The sequence below is a fragment of the Plasmodium inui genome (assembly GCF_000524495.1).
Source record: "Plasmodium inui San Antonio 1 unplaced genomic scaffold supercont1.4, whole genome shotgun sequence".
NCBI classification, from domain to species: domain Eukaryota; phylum Apicomplexa; class Aconoidasida; order Haemosporida; family Plasmodiidae; genus Plasmodium; species Plasmodium inui.
Genome location: NW_008481838.1, coordinates 733,168 through 749,367, shown reverse-complemented (window position 1 = coordinate 749,367; position 16,200 = coordinate 733,168). Strand labels below are relative to the sequence as shown.

The following is a 16,200-nucleotide window of genomic DNA, read 5'->3' as shown; positions in this document are numbered from 1 at the left end:
TTTTTTTTTTTTTTATTATGCATGGGATTCGCCCCATTTATCACGCCCATCAACCATGAAGCATGAATCTTCTGTTTTTTTTTTTTTCCTTTTTTGACGTCAAACGGAATAAGCTTTTACATGCCACATAATTAAGTTGACAAGGAAAGGCGCAGGCGGCCGCTGCACGCGCGGCGGTTATTTACGCGAGCTTCCATTTTTTGGTGCACGTTGTGAGGCCTGCGTGCGTGTAGGTTGAACGAGGACGAGGCGGAGAGACGGCGTAGGACGCAGGCGAGAAGCACACCTAAGTATAACACGCCAAGGAACTCCGCCAAGAGACGCCGCCAAGCACACCGCTGAACGGCGCGTTGAGCGCGCAACCCCCTTTTGAGAGGATGCCCATTTTAACCCAGCGTGACTATTTTTCACTATACGTGCGAACAGAATTGCAGTGTTATTCATGACGCTTATGTTTTTTACATGTGTGTACATATATATATATGCATAGCTATTTTTTTTTTATTCCCATTTTATATGGCCAAAATAACAGTTCTTAAAAAAAAAAAGTGAAAAATTATTAAAAAAAGGAAGAGCAAAGTGAAGAAGGGGGACCGCATGTTTCTTCTTTTCTCTTTGCAGCTCAGTAGGGAATGGGAAGAGGGGTCCCCCTTTCTTGTGTCTCTTGGTCCCCTTCCCTTACACTCGCCCCTTTCCATGCAGGCAGTTAGAAAATGTACCTGGCGAGATTTTTACAGTTATGCCTCGTCTCCATAGCAACGGGACCCTTTATCTTGGTTGCCTTAAGTTTGTTCTTCGATATAATGACAAAGGCATTGTCATCGAATTTGATGTAACTACCGTCTTTCCTCTTCGTTTCTTTTTTCCTCCGAACGATGATACCCTTGGGAGTTTTTTCCTGAATGATGCAATCGTTTGTTTTGTCTCGTATGGAAACCCTAATGCGATCTCCTATTTTTCCTGTCCCCCACTTGTTTTTTCCAATTCCGATTATGCATGCTTTGATGACTCCGCTGTTGTCTGCGCTTCGGACGATGGACTGTCTCCAAAGTCCGCTTAACACCTGCGTCAGTTGCATCCTTCGGAGCGGGTGCGCACTTTGGTGAAGAGGCACACATGGGGGTTTTCCTGCATGGGTTTAAGTTTGTGCATCAGCGCATGCGTAGCTTGTGGGGGGGTCTCCCTTTACTAAGTCATGTGCTTTTACTACCCTTCATACGGACCACCAAAAGGGCCCCCTCGCACTCTCCGCACAAATGGGTAAACCCGCCTTTGTTCTCTTCGCCACGGTGGTTCTGTTTGCACCCCTCCCTGTATCACCTAGAACGTGTGGATGCGTTGTGCTGATTTTCCCCCTTCTGGGCTGTTTCGTGCGTACAGCTGCGCAATGGCGTATGTGGAGGGATGCGGTCATGGGGAAAAAAAAACAGGGCATAACATTACTCCACGTTGGCCTTCTTAACATGGGGAGAAGAAAAACAGAAAAAAAAAAAAAAAAAAAAAGAAATCAACTTTGAACGACTGATGATTATTATTCCCCGCGAAAAAAAAAAAAAAAAAAAAAAAATGAAAAGCACAAAATTTGTGAAACTGTAGGAGGCTCACCGCCGCGAAGTCGAAACGGTTCCAGTGGAATTCCGCGTCAATTTTATACCCGCAACGGCAATGAAGAAATTACACCCCAATATGAGCATGCGAAGGTGTGCGACGGTATACAACCATATGCGACACCTTTGAGCACAATTAAGGAATTTCTTTTTAGGGGCTCATGAGGTGGCTTCTTCCCCTGTTCGCTTCCCCCAAATGGAACAAATTTTCTGCCTTGGCCCTGAGACGCTGGGGCTAAAACAGGAGTGCTACGCTAATTTGGGTACCTCCAATTAGCTAGCTAACCCGCATGTCATTTTGGTTGGATGTAGATATGCACACTCTAAGCAGCACCAAGAGGAGTGAATAGTAAAGAAGTTATACTTCTGTGCTGTGCACATTTCTGTTACCCTTTTGATTATACACCTTAGTGTTCGGCTGATACGTGGCCTTTTTTTCTTTTTTTATTTTTTTTTTGCGACGAATTGAACAAAATGGAAAGGACTCCATGCGCTTTAAAAATCGTTACACTGTAAAAATTGAATTATCGTGGTGGAGACTGCTCCAGGGGGGAAGGCACGACACAACATCGATTAACCCCCTCCCCAGCATGAACACAATGTGTCCATATGTTCATCAAAATGGGCACCCATGTAGGGGTAAAGGTAGGCAGACAGCATTTAGCCCAATCCAAACGTTGACACATTAACAGAATGAGAGTTCCATCCCGTTAAGTGAGACAAAACGGAGGATACATTCCTCAAGAGGGACGTTTCCCCAGAAGACAGTTTTTTTTTTTTTTTTTTTTTCCATACTTGTCATTTAAAACCTTTTTTTCATTTTATCCCGCGAGTAAGTACTCCTAGTGGTAGATTTCACATCAACTGGGCGAAGATACTGGGAGGCCTCCCCCTTTTGGTTCTCCATGTACGTCTTCATCACATCATCAGCTGATACGTCTTTCTCACCCTTGGCAAAAACGGCAATGTCGCTCGTCTGGGATTGCTCTCCGTGGTTGCTATCATCACCGATGGGTGTTAGATATAAGGCACAATACTTTTCATACAGGGGGCGATATTTTCCCTGATAATTTGTCCTCAACGATTGAAGCGACTCCTCTAATGCATCCCGTTTAATAACAACAAATTCGTTGTTTAATATGGTGCCACTGAAATTGTGAGGCAAAAAAAAAAGCGGCTTATCGAGTATGCGTCCAGGGGGTCGTGGGTGCCCCCCCCCACCATCACCACCATAGTCGCCCTCCTGATCGAGGTCATCTCCCGCACGCACAACATTCTTTAACGTCCTATTTGCAATTTCTTCATTTTTTTTTTTCAAATTTGCAATTTCGACCTGACTCAGTTCAGGCAATTTTAACTTGGATAAATAATTACACCTCTCCGAAGCGAGCAAATTACAGATGTATTTGTAGACCTCCTCAGACATGTTCCCCCACGCGTGTACCTGCTTCCTCCATTTTTTCATTTCTTTATTCCACTGGGACAAACTGAGATTCCTGTTAATGCGCGGAGTCTCGGGGTGCCAATCATTTTTCATATCTTCTCTTCTCTCTTCTTTTGGAACAGCATTAATGTACCTCTCATACGATAGTAGCCGCTTGGTCAAATTGATGTTTTTAATTCTTTGGTTAATTTGCGCTTGACTCAGTTCATTTTTCAGGCCCCGCGATTTGTTCCTCTGGAAGTTGGCCTTCTCCTGCATGGCGCCTTTCCAATGGGGCAAAGCAGACGATGGACACGCCCTAGTAGGTATATACGTAAATACCTGCGTAAATACATCCGTTTGTGCGTGTGTGCCCGTTCTTTAAAAGACGAGCGGGTTTAGCCGACTTTTGACTGTTTGCCAAGCCATGCTCCTTTTTTTCTTTAAAACTGTGCGTCTCCCCTCAGAGAAACCTGGGCGAGGCGTTCCGAGTAACTCCAAAGTGGGTTTAAAGGGGCGTCTTACCTTTCACATTCATTTTGGTTTGCCACACTGTGGCTTCGCAGCCAGTTAGCAAGTTAGCCGTTCAGTACCATTTGTTCTTTTTTTTGTTGTTTTTTTTTTGCTTCATACCTTTTTTTGTGTATCCCAACTGTGTCGAAAAAGGATGCAAAAAGGTGAACTTTAAAAAAAAAAAATAAAAAAACCATACAGCTTTGAACAGAATTGGGTGTACTTATAAGAGAAATCCGCGTGTGTGACCAAATATATGTTTTTTTTTTTTTTTTATCTAAAGTGATCCTGTTCCGTTGAACTGACAAAGAAGGACCATTCAGCTTCATCCTTGGGGAATGCTGTGGAGAAAACCCCGCGCTGGTACGACTGCTAAGAGTATGACACCATTTTGTGCACTTGAAAGCCACACGAATGGGATTATTCCCTCCTGTCCAGCCGCTAATCATTTTATGCATATCAGATAAGAGGAGACACATCCCCGCGTTAATGGGCATAAAGGACAAAAGTAGTTAGAAGGGGCTTCAAGAGGGACGCATCTTCTACTCCCGATCTGCGCGCAGTTGGGATTATCCCAATCACCACATATGCAGGAAAAAAGGGAAACGTCCAGGCAATTCACAATTTCGTTCTCATAAAACGGTTAAGCGGCGGAACGACATTTTTGCTGCCCAACTTCTTCACCATTTGCCAAAAGGGCAGACGAAGCCATTCCAGGCTTCAGAGTTCCTCCTGGAAAGCTAATAAAAGCCGGGGATTCCCACTTTGTGTGCATTCTTTTGTACATGCACACGTAGGCGCAAATGGCACACTCCTACCTGTTCTCTGTCCACGCGGAGTGGCAACTATCCACACATGTGCACAGAATTCACAAAAGGGCTTCACTTCAAAGGGGGCAACTTTTCCTAAAAAATGTACTATTCGTAAATTTACTATTCGTAAATGTACTATTCGTAAATGTACTATTCGTGCTGGAACCCATGCTAAGAGTTGCAAAGCAGAAGTGGCATGCAAAGTGAGAAAAAAGTGCGTAGAATTTCGTCTGTTCAGCTAAACGCACATGTCCACACATGCATGGAAAAAGGCAAACGTTCAAACAGGAAGCCATTCTCCGCGAGCGCACATGCAGATGTGCAGCCGTTCTACCTTTTTGCAGCTAACTGGTGGCTCCTTAAAGAACAACACGTTCTGCTACGCTCCTAAGCGGACAACGCTTCTCCTTGCGAGAGGCGAACAAAAATAGAGGCATGTCTAAACAAGCGATGGTAGCACTGTCAGGTGTAATCAATTAGCCATTTTTTTTTTTTTCTTCGTATATTTTACCTGAACAGGTAGGAAAAAAAAAAAAAAAAAAAGCTTTTTTCTTTTGAAATTAAGAAAGTGATGTAATAAATAAACATTTTATTTTAAAAAAAAAAATAAAATAATAGCTACTTTTCTTTTTTCGTTATACTTTTGCAACACCTACAAACAACCGCAAAATAACATGTGTTGTTAAGTATCGCTTTTTAGTTACATTCTTTGTTCTTTCCCCAACTAAGACAAAATTGAACAACAAAAGGAGTAATGAATAATTCCATCCGAAGAATGTTTGCTTTCCTCCTTCCGTTTTAACGCGTTAAAAGCTACAACATCCATCAGTCACGACGCATAACGCATCACTCGTTTTTGCCCTATTGCGATAATTCTCTCTTCTCTTTCTACAGAGGGGTAATAAAAAGTGATACATCGGGATAAACTTCTTAAGCGCTATCTCTTTATTCCAACTCGTTAAGTCCATTTTTTCACGCCAATTTTTTCCTAACCTACTCTTTTGCCGTTAAGTCAACACTTGCGCATATAGCAGTTTCTCTTCACACATTTTTACTACCCATAATGGACGCCGAAAACTCGCCCGATAAAGGTAACAACCACGACAGAACGGAGCATGGACAGTTAGTACACGCCATTTCACTTTTTACACGCGCGCTCCTTCACGGATAACCGTTTCTCCACCGTTTTTTTCCCTCTTGATGGACTCATCCACAGATAACGTGGTCTCCTCGCAGGGAGGTGCATCGGACACGTCGGGCAAGGAGCAGAAGGCGGACGCGTCTAAGGGGTCTACCAATTCGGCCAAGCTCGAACCAGCGGGCGAATCGGACAATCCCGCTACATCAGACGCCTTATTCATAGGAGACACGGATGCTCCTACTATCGGCACGGACGACAACAGAGCAAACAAGTACAGAAGGTTTCTGCAAAATTCTACAGACGAGTACACAATTCAGAAGATGGAAAGGTTTCTAAAGTAATCCCCCCACACCCACACAAACACAAAAAAAAAAAGAAGGAACAAATGGGATTTATAGAAACAGCTATAGTTCCGTTTATGAGTGTGTAATGGATTGGACTGTTATTTGAGTCTCCTTTTTTTTTGTTTTTTTTTCTTTCTTTGTTCCCCATTTGGGGCCTCTCTATGTGGCCTTCCTCTCTCCGTGTATTACCACATGTTGTTTCTTCCCTCTTTGCAGACATGGGATTTCAGATAATGGCATGAGGATGCTGACTACGGATACCTGCACGTGGTGAGTTTTGTGTGCACTCATGGTTGGATGGAGGGTGGAGCCCGCGCCCCGTCTATCCTCGGCCATATTGGCAGTCGCGCAGATACAAACGCGTGTACATTCGCACCTTTCCTGTGGATATTTATCCGTTTGACAGATGCGTTTTCACATTTTGTTCTCATGGACACCATTTACAGGGTCTACGATTATTACAAAACGACCAAGACGTCTAGTCCAAACTTGAAGGAATTCACACCGGGCACCACGGTGGACTATTATTACTATTCCACTCCCTTTCGAACACAAATTGGAAACATAAATCTGGTTATGATGCATAGTCAGGTGAACTTTGAAGACGGAACTGTCGCTCCTGCTGATAGGGTTTTCAAGATGAACGAGATAACGCCCGAAAAGGTGAAGGCGGCAAAGGTGAAGGCTCGCGAGTATAAGAATGGGTTCACCGACTGGATTTAGCCAATTGATTGTGTGTGTGTGGGGGGGAAATATAAGTGAGGTAGGGCCAGCTTAGTAGTTGTTCCTTCTTCCACCCTTCCTCCATCATGCGATGCTGAATTTTTTGCGCACCATTTGTGTCCACCTCGAAATGGAGAACTAACTCTGCATGGACATCAAAATCGGTTGCCTCCTTCGATTGGGTCGTTTACTACGAGAGGACTGCACTGAGCCTCAGCCCGACCTATTCATCCAAATTTTTTTCCTTTTTTTCCCTTTTTTTTTGATTCTTTTGTAACTTGCACCCTTTCGCTTCTTTTCGTTCACCGTGGTGGCTTTGTTCCCCTTTGTGGGCGCTTCACCCCTTATCCGTTTTTTGGCTTTATTTTTTCGCCTTACTTTTTTGTCTTACTTTTTTGCTTTATTTTTTTCCGCACCCTGTGCGCAACACCCTCAACTTACACGCGGGGTACTTTTTAAGGAATGTCCCAAACATGACAATTTAAGAAGAAATACATATATATATACATATCCCCTCCGTGTCTTCAATTTTGTTCGAAAAGTGACTATTGGTTGGTGGGCTAATCGCTAGGGAGCTCGATTTGTAGTGCTCAGCTTCGTCCCCCTGGTCACGTTGTCCTTCTGGACGTCCGAGCAGCGAGAGTGTGCATTTTATGTAGAAGAAGCTAAGAAGGTTGGGGGGCGGGATAAAATCAGCCAATCGCGCAGTGGCGCAGTTAATCTCTTTGCTTCCTTCCTCTCGGTGAACCGTAAAGGCAAAAGGGTTTACTCTTTTTTTCCACCTGCTATGTGGGTGGCGTCCTGCTGTTGTTGTCCAGTGTACCTACACGTAATTTTTATCTTATTTTATTTATATATATTTTTTTTATTTTATCTGTTTTTTTTACTTTTATACCTTCCTTACGATTAGCAATAAATGGCACGAGCGCATCGAATGTGGACGGGGAATTCACCCCCCTTCGATCACTCCCTAGAAGATAACACCGTTCCACGCATATTTGTAAATACGTTCGTTCCTATTCTGTCCTTGGTTAAATCTTCACCAGCGATTTGTTCACCTGCACGTGTTCATATACTTCTGAAGGCGAATTATGTAAGCACATTCTGTTCGCACATTGCAGCATAGAATAACAAAGCATAGTTTCGACTTGTTCCTAAAAGAAAGAAAAAAAAAAAAAAAGATAGGTGCCACCCCGTTAGAGAAGTGTCTTTCCAAAGCGTAGCTCCCCCGTTTGTTCTCCTACCCCTATTCAAGATGCACTATCTGCTTTTCTTCGTTTTGTTTTTTTTTGTAAACCTGCTGCTGCCTGTCATTTATTGTGAGAAGGGGGAGATTTTACCATTCGGTGAGATCCTCTCCGGTGTTGCAGACATAGCCAATGTGGTTACGTCCAAAAAGGAAGACGCCTCGGTTGATCCCGTCGTCGCAACTGCCAGCAGGATCAACCTGAAAATAGTTCCATCCAGAAAGTTGAACGTCACAAAGAATGATTTGATGTTCCTCATGTCGGAGATACGACAGGAAATTAGGAGACAGGTGAGAGGTGCCAACTTGAGTTGTGCAAGAGGTCGAGTCGTGGTGCACACTTAGGATAACTGGAAGGAATGACCTTTTTTTTCTTTTTCTATTTTTTCTTTCTTTATTTTCTCTCCTTTTGGGGGACCCCCTTTGCAGATTAGCATCCTGGAAGGTACGTCCAGTAAATCGCATAAGACAGGACAGCCTCGCAAAATGACCGCGAAAAAGCAAAATATTCGCTTTCGCGAGAACATTCACTCATGGGTGTGCTCGTTTGCCTTGCACTCAGACGAACTTGAGGAAAAGGAAAGAATGAGGAGAAGATCCTCGTCCCTATGGACAATTAGCCATTCGGCTGTTTACTCCCCTGAAGAGAGTGGTACGGCCTAATGGGCGCACGCGCGAGACCTGAAGTTCGTGACTCAGGGTGTCACTTCTATGCACACCGCTGCTCGCTGCGTTCGACTTTTTGTTCCATTTTCCGCCAACCCCCCTTTTTAACAAACATCTCTTTTTTATGCTTCCTGTTCCGAATATTCAGTGGATGATACTCAGAAGGTAAGTTACTCGCTGCTCATTTCAGATCGAGAGGGGGGGAGAAAACTCTGCAGCGAATTAGAATAACAGTTTACAGATGGGGGAGGACTGCCCATGCTTTGGCATGCGTCTGTGGGGGAGGCCTCCCCTCGGTAGGAGCAGCACATAACGGGCAATATACATTTATACATACATATAAATATACATATATGTATTTTTTTTTTCCTAGATGGACAGCCTGGAGGAGGAGGAACGAGAAGAAATCGAAAACATGCTGGACTCCCTAAACACGGTATCGCCGAGGCGTAGTGAAGGAATTGCCTTTTTTGCACAGAGAAAAAACGGCAGCGCCAAAAAGGTTGCGCGGAGCGTATGCACAACTTAGGTACCCAATGGTTTCGTAACCTGTACCATTGCTCCCATGTCAGCTGGACAAGGAAGATCACACAACGCCGCAGCAGAGAACATCCTACAATGTACAAATTGGCGATGAGAAAGATGAGGAGGATGCTCAAAATGATACAGCCAAGGGTACACGGTTCAGTCAGAAGACTCTACGAAATGGTACTACCGCTTGGCGTAGATTTACTCGCGCCGTTGTTCCGACACCCTTGCGCGTTTCTGCCCCGTGCATCGGCTGGCTTGCCTTTCATCCCAAATGATCACTATCGTGGCTTTTCCTTCTTCCTTTTTCAATCTTCCGCTCTTGGAAACAATTAGGCCCAATAACAAGACGATGAATGAGAAACTGGTGTGTAGCCAGAACGGTCACCCGTGGAGAAGGAAGAAAAATTGTTACGTTTTTGTTGTTTTTTTTTTTAATCTACCTCGGTGATACGCGAGGGGCAAAAGACGTCCAAATGGAACGCAGCTATTATTTTTTTGTTCTTCTGGCAGTTAGTGAGGAACAAAGTGCGCCTTCTTTTGTCTGCACATGTTCATATGTATATACACATATATGTATATCCGCCGACATATGTGTGTGCCCCCCCCGTGGAAAGGGTCTCCGGATCGAGGACGGTCATCCTGTTGCTCTGAGCAGTTCTGCTTCCGGCGAACGGAAAAATAGCAGTTGTTTCCCTATCTTAACCTATATTTCTTCGCAGGGATGGACCTTTGCCCTGTGGTTTGATTTGCGATTTATCTTGCAGTTTGCCTTGTGGTTTACGCTTACGCTGATGTTTCCTATTCCTTTTCTGTTTTTTTTTTTCTTTATTGTGCCCAGCCTACGGCGCAAATTCGCGCCTGAGGACACACCCCATGTGTAAAAAAATGTTTCACCTTTGATGATGGTAATAATATAGGGTTACAAATGAATAGAAATTTTTTTCGTCGTCGTACGTTAGGTAGGAACTTAGGGAGAGTGCCTAAATGATAAACCCCGGTGGGACCAATGTACAGTGGAGTTGTTCCTTATGTTCTTCCTCCCCAAGATGTTTAATCTGTTAGGGAAAACAAAAGGGATTTTTTTTTTTTTTTTTTTTTGTTACTCCAGTTGGTATTTCCTCAAAAAATGCTTTTACTGCTGTTGTGCTAGTGGCCAAATGGGACAGACTGTTCGCAGCAGCAAGTGCGTTGTCTTCTGCGACATTTATGCGTCCCCTTCGACATCATTTGTTCGGTTTTTGATTCGTTTTTTATAGCTTCTTCTTTTTAACTTTTTCTTTTGTGACCCATTTTACTTAGTTTCAACGGAGGGGATGTACATACATTAAAATGAGGAGAGAAAGGAAAAAAGAAAAAAAAAATGCGCCTTTTTTAGTCTTTTTCTTGTGCCGTAGTTTCTTTTCTTTTTTTTTCTGCCAGCCCCGCTTCGTGTGTATGCATATATACACGTATCTGGTCCGTTTGAGGCTGCACTTAGCGCCACGCTGGTCGGACGTTCCCCTCCCCGCATGTGCGTTTTGGCTAGTGTGGGGCATTTCAATACGGGTGATGGCACCTATGAATAGGTAAGACAAGCGGGGTGCCAAATAGGATGGGAGAAGAGTCACCAAGACAGACGCATGCATATGTGGCGAGCTTCGCAACGAAATGACATTTTCGTTGTTCTTCATTGGCCTCCTTCCACCATGTGCCTTTGTGTCCTACATCAGGGGAGGGCATGCTCAAACAAAGAGGGCGAACTTTTTTTTTTTCTTTATTTTCCAAAATGAAACGTTTGAAGTATGACCCGTCTTGAAGAGAATTAAAACGTCTGAAACAGCACAGAATGAGCTGGAGGGATGCATTGCACACATTTGTGGGTGCCCATTTCAGCATAGGAGAGGACGCCATGCAGAGTTCGTACGCACCACAGCCGCCGCTGGGGATGGTTTCCATTGAAGTGTACACCTCATAAAGACAAAAGGGTGTACCATCCATGTGGTTGTCCCACTTGAGAGATTATGCATCCGTCCAGTTGGACCTTCCCTGGAGCTGCGCCGCTTCTTCACACGTGTTACTTTTGGGGCAGCCGTCATCGCAGCAATGTGTTGTTACTCGCACCGCATGGCGTGGAGTCGCTCTATTCCGCGCAGTTTTTCTTCTTTCATTTTTACTACTTTTTTCTTCTTACTGCTCTCAATGGCTGTGATTTTTTCCCCCCCGGTGCCGTCGACAAATCGGTGACGCGAAGAGGAAGGAACAGCCCCGGTGTGAAAAAGGCAGGGGTCTCCACGGGATAGAAACAAAATGCACCTCACATGAGACATTTTACTTCAACACACTTCGCGCAGTTGTTCATCATTTCTTGCAGCAGAAGCGGCAGGAAGAGAAGCAACACCAACACCGGCAGCAGCGGCACTTGTCTCCCCCCGAGGGGTCTACACATATACACCTTGGGCGGACGCGGCGCGGAGACGAAGAATCAGGAAGGTCGCCAAAGGGTCGGTAGCAGGGTTGCCTGCTCCTCGGGGGGGGATAACAAAAAAAAGGGGAAAAAAATACATACATATTTATACGTATATATACGTACATATTTATACATATATATCTAAGCATGTGAAGGGGAGGAAAAATTGAAAAAAGGCGAAAAGTGAAAAGTGGGCGGCAACAGCTCACCGCTACGCTTCACCCTGCGACGGGGCGAAACTTGGTGAGCTCGCGCAGGAAGGGGTGGACGAACTTTTTGCGGCGTCTGCGGGAGTCCCTGCGGATGGTCGCCGCTTTAGGGTGCACGTTCCAAACCATGATGGTGTGGTCATCCGAGGCGGACACCATGTAGGGGAACTTGGAGCTGGCGAGGGGCCATATAGCAATGCTGACGGTGGAGGCGTGGCCATTTATTACGTCTAAAAGAAAGCCCTTCGTTTTGTGCCAAATGTATATTAAGCTGTCTTCACTTCCGCTAATAACGTAGTCCTCTTTCTTCCCCCCGAAGGTGGAATGCACGATGAATCTCCCCTGCTTGTGTCCCCGATAGGTCTGAATAATGTATCTGTGCTTCACGTCCCACAATTTGACAGTAGGTCTCTGGTCAGCTATGTTGACGAGGATATGATTATACAAGCTGGAAGCACACACAGAGGTGATGGTATCATATTCAGGCAAAATGTATAATTCCTTCTTTATGGCAAAATCGATCACTCGAACGTTTTTATCCGACGGAACAGCAATCAGGTACTTCTCATTGTTGGTGAAAACAAAATTCTGTATCCTTGTGCTAAAGGACCAGGCGTAGAGGACAGAGAAACCCTTCAACTCTTCGTTCAATTTGGTACAATAGATTTTCTTGTCGAAGGCAGAGGAGATAATCGTGGTGTCATCCTTCGACCAATAAATCGACGTGATAGGCCCATTGTGCATTGTCAGGCTTAATTTTTTCTTATTACTTTTTGGGCTCCAAATGATAATATTGGAATCATTCGAACCCGACACTAGGTACTTACTGTTGTGACTCCAGATGACGTAACTCACTCCATCCACATGACCATTCCATTCCCTTATCTTGTTAAAGGGGTAGAGCCCCTTCCATAGAATTATGCTTTTGTCTTTACTTGCCGACGCAATGTATTTTCCATTCTTCGATACATCCACGTACCACACCTCGTCCTTATGACCTTGCAATATTTTGATGCAGTAATATGGCAGTTTTATCTTCTTACATTGATGGTTTCTTAGCAATGATAGGGTAAACGTTTTTCTGCCTGCCCCCTCGCAGATGCTGCCATGGGTTCTGTCTTGTCTGGTAAACTGCTTACTTCCCTCCTCTCGCACTTCTCTTTCGTGGTGTTTCCACTCTGGGCGCATGTTACGGTTATCCTCGCCCTCTTGAGAGTGTAGTGTCCCTTCCGCACCGTTGCATACTTTAAGGGGCAGCTCCTCCTCCTTTCTAGTAGTCCCGTCAGTTTCATTTCCCCCATCGTGGCTGATTAGGAGTTCCCTCTCTTGCGTGGTAACAAATCCGTCCTTCGAATTAATCACATTCTTCGCACCGGATATGCTACTGCCTTTCTGCATTTTTTCTTTTGCAATGATCAGCTCATTTGGTGTTTTTGTCTTTTTTGGAATTTTCCCTAGTGTGACCTCTCCCTTCGGCGCTTCGCTGGTGGCCCCATTGAGAGTGCATATCTTGGCGTATTTTTTTCCTGCCGTGGACTTGGCGCTCTTGATGATGCCTCCCATGAGGCAGGGGAAGGGATTTCCCAACAGGGTGGAATTCGCTGTGGAATTCGCGCTCGCATTGGCAATAACATTCCCACTAACATCATCGCTGCTGCCCGTGCTTCCCTTGCTTCCCCCTGTCTGAGACGCGTGGGCGTTCTCGCCTGGAGCGAAGCGCGCCCTCGTTGCCTCTCTCGGTCGCAGAGCGCACTTGAGCTTTGTGCCTTTTCTTACGGGCTGGCCACTGTTCACGTTAAACTGATTTTCCCCGACGAGGTCGTCGTCCCACAGGTGGGTGGTCGTGTTCATGTGGTTGTCTGGCTCATCGGGCGGCGGTTGGTTCAGCACCGTTTCGTTTAGCAGCGTATCGTTCAGCATCGCTTGGTCCTGCAGGGCCTCGTTGGAGGTCACCTCGCAGGGGCTCCCCTTGTGGTAGTACGAGGAGCACTCGCCCCGTACGTTCTGGTGGTACCTAGAGAAGTCGCTCACAGAAAAGTTCATTTCATCCTCCTGTATGATATTCTTTTTTTTATTCAAACATGAGTTAGTGTCACGGTCCACTTGTCTATTCTCATCCGATTTTTTCTGCTTCTTAAATTCAAATGTTTTAGCTTGGCACGCTGCGCTGTGAGAGGTGGTGGGCTTCATTCGCGGCATCTTCTGCGTGTTCGCGTTCGGACCGGCTGAGTCCATAACATCTGAAACGTTTACTCCATTTGCAGCATTCACCGTGTTGGAGGCACTCGCCTCGATGGCGGCGTCCAGATCTTCCCTTCCCTTCTTCCCCTGCAGGAGCGCATTTATAAGCTTCGCCTCGGAGAAGTTATTATGAAACAAGCAGTTGTCCACCTGATACTTCAGCGACTGGTGCAGCAAAATGGCTAGTCTCCTCGGAGGAAGAATAACGTGTTCAGGTAACAAGCGATTCATTTTTTCAAACAGGAGCTTACGTGAATGCTTCACTTTGGCCTGATAATTTTCTTTTCTCCTCTTTGTCAAGTAGGGACTATTCATGGACATAAAGAAAGTTGTGCACTCGTGTAATCTGTTATAAGTATCCTCGTCGAAGCAGAACTTTGCCAGCCTGTTTCTTAGACATCTCAGAGCAGCAAAGTGCTTCCCTTCATAGAGATACTCGATAAAGCATTGCTCATATAGTAGGAACGAAATTGCCTTTATGATTTTTTTATGTACACGTAGGCTTCTTAAATTACGGATTGCATTTTTCCATTTCCCTGCGAGGACATTCTTATGCATCTCTTTCACTATTGGTTGCTCCAGTTCGATACCACTTTCTAGCTCCAAATGTTTGGCTGATTTTTTATAACCCATGTTTTTTATGGCTTGGATTACGAGGAGGATGACGTCTTTCTTTAGGAGTCCTTCCCATATGGAGTCGCCGTTGCTCGGTTTGTGCTTACCTTCGCTGGTATTTTGCCGATTGTGGTTTCTACCTCGATTGGAGGCGAGGCTTGAGCTTCCGTAGCTTCCGCGGCTCTCGCTGAAGTCGCTACTTCGGTCGCCGCAGCAGCTGCTACTACAGCTACTGCTGGGCGGGCTGCAATAGCAGCTGCTTTGGTTGCTCCAGTTGCTACGATATCTCCCGTTGCTCCCGTTTCTCCGGTTGGTCGTGCGCCCCCTGCTGCGGATACCATCCTTGCTGCTTCCACCGTTTGAGCCGCTGCAACCGCTATCGCTAGCATTCACTCCGTTTTCCCTTTTTTTCTTCTTTTTTTTTGACTTCTCATTACCCTTGATCTCTCCTCTGGTGGGTTTCTTTCCCCTGGTTCTCTTCAGTTTATTCACCCCGTTTGTGTTGAAGCCATTTTCCCAGCCCTGCTTTTCCCCTTCCTCATGCTGTCTGTAATCTTCCTGTCCGCCTCCCATCGCGCCATCCAAATAAAACTGCGACTCGTTCGGGTGGGCCCAACTCAAGTCGGGATTATTACAAAGGGGAACAAGGGCAGTGCCATCTTGCGTGTACTCACACATTCCATTGGTATTCGCTTCGTCTAAGGCGATCTGTTCATTGTACTTTGCACAGTGGTTACTTGCTACGTTCGCAACGTTCGCTACCACCTCTTGTGTGTACTCATCTGTATGTATCTTCTTCGTTCGGAACGAAGTGGACGCAATTCCATTTTGAGTATTGACTTCCAAAGAATTTAACATATTCCAGTGCTTGAATTTTTTCTTAATAACATGACTTGTTTCCTCCTGTCTTTTTCTTTTTTCGCGATTAATGATGCTTGTTACATTCATAACGATTATGAGAGGGGGGGATGTACGTATTGTCTGCTCTGGAGGGTCACATTAAAGCGCTATACAGCTATACACATATGTCCGTGCGTCGGCAGGACGCGGAGGGAGGCATCACATGTGGGAGGTTCGGTCCTTCTCTAGGGCCTCGTCTCCGAATCGAACAAAGGGAGCAGAAGAGGAGCACGATTGAACAAAATGGGAAACGCGTTTGCATCAGGTGCTGCCGATGGAATTGCACGGGGGGGGGTGTAAAAATTGTGAAAAAAACGAAAAAAAAAATAGGTAAAAAGGACAATATTTTACCTTAACCGTTCAGGCAAAAAGGGATAACTTTTGTGCCTCTTCCCCAAAAAAAAAAAAAAGAAAAAAAAGTAACACAGGTAAAACACGTAATACATATTAGATACGTAATTTACTCTATTCACGCATTAACAGCTGTAAGCTCCTTTGACGCACGAAGTGGCAAGAACGTTATTCGAGTGCAGCATCAATACCCATAAGCTTAAACGGTAAAGTGGAAAGGGGGATGCGTGTTTACGTGCTACCTATTCTGGTAAGAAAACATACGAGACGAAGGGAGGATGGGGAAAAAAAAAAAAAAAAGGCGGAAAAAGTGGCTCCTTCGTCCTTAACCGTAGGGAAGTTTTAGTTTTTACAATTCACCTAACACCACCCCTTCTTTTCCTTCTTGTTCCATTTGTGAATGGTTTTATTTGGGGCTCTTAGCGTTTTCCC

At 45.1% G+C, this 16,200-nt stretch overlaps 5 protein-coding genes across 5 annotated transcripts; 2 read left to right on the top strand and 3 right to left on the bottom strand.

The window, feature by feature from the left end:
• Positions 1-706: 706 nt before the first annotated feature.
• Positions 707-1,078, bottom strand: C922_01332 (hypothetical protein; the record flags this gene model as incomplete). Its single annotated transcript, XM_008816938.1, has 1 exon — positions 707-1,078. One exon carries the CDS (start codon positions 1,076-1,078, stop codon positions 707-709), a length of 372 nt encoding a protein of 123 aa, XP_008815160.1.
• A 1,331-nt stretch (positions 1,079-2,409) lies between these two features.
• On the bottom strand, positions 2,410-3,309 carry C922_01331 (hypothetical protein; the record flags this gene model as incomplete). The annotated part of the gene is made up of 1 exon (XM_008816937.1): positions 2,410-3,309. One exon carries the CDS (start codon positions 3,307-3,309, stop codon positions 2,410-2,412), a length of 900 nt encoding a protein of 299 aa, XP_008815159.1.
• A 2,109-nt stretch (positions 3,310-5,418) lies between these two features.
• Positions 5,419-6,563, top strand: C922_01330 (hypothetical protein; the record flags this gene model as incomplete). Its single annotated transcript, XM_008816936.1, has 4 exons — positions 5,419-5,446; positions 5,572-5,833; positions 6,057-6,110; positions 6,287-6,563. The coding sequence occupies 4 exons, from the start codon at positions 5,419-5,421 to the stop codon at positions 6,561-6,563; spliced, it is 621 nt and encodes a 206-aa protein (XP_008815158.1).
• Positions 6,564-7,818: 1,255 nt separating this feature from the next.
• Positions 7,819-9,359, top strand: C922_01329 (hypothetical protein; the record flags this gene model as incomplete). Its single annotated transcript, XM_008816935.1, has 7 exons — positions 7,819-8,100; positions 8,239-8,254; positions 8,372-8,461; positions 8,624-8,640; positions 8,849-8,911; positions 9,048-9,150; positions 9,340-9,359. 7 exons carry the CDS (start codon positions 7,819-7,821, stop codon positions 9,357-9,359), a joined length of 591 nt encoding a protein of 196 aa, XP_008815157.1.
• Positions 9,360-11,670: 2,311 nt separating this feature from the next.
• C922_01328 (hypothetical protein) lies at positions 11,671-15,465 on the bottom strand (the record flags this gene model as incomplete). Its single annotated transcript, XM_008816934.1, has 1 exon — positions 11,671-15,465. The coding sequence occupies one exon, from the start codon at positions 15,463-15,465 to the stop codon at positions 11,671-11,673; it is 3,795 nt and encodes a 1,264-aa protein (XP_008815156.1).
• Between the last annotated feature and the right edge of the window lie 735 nt (positions 15,466-16,200).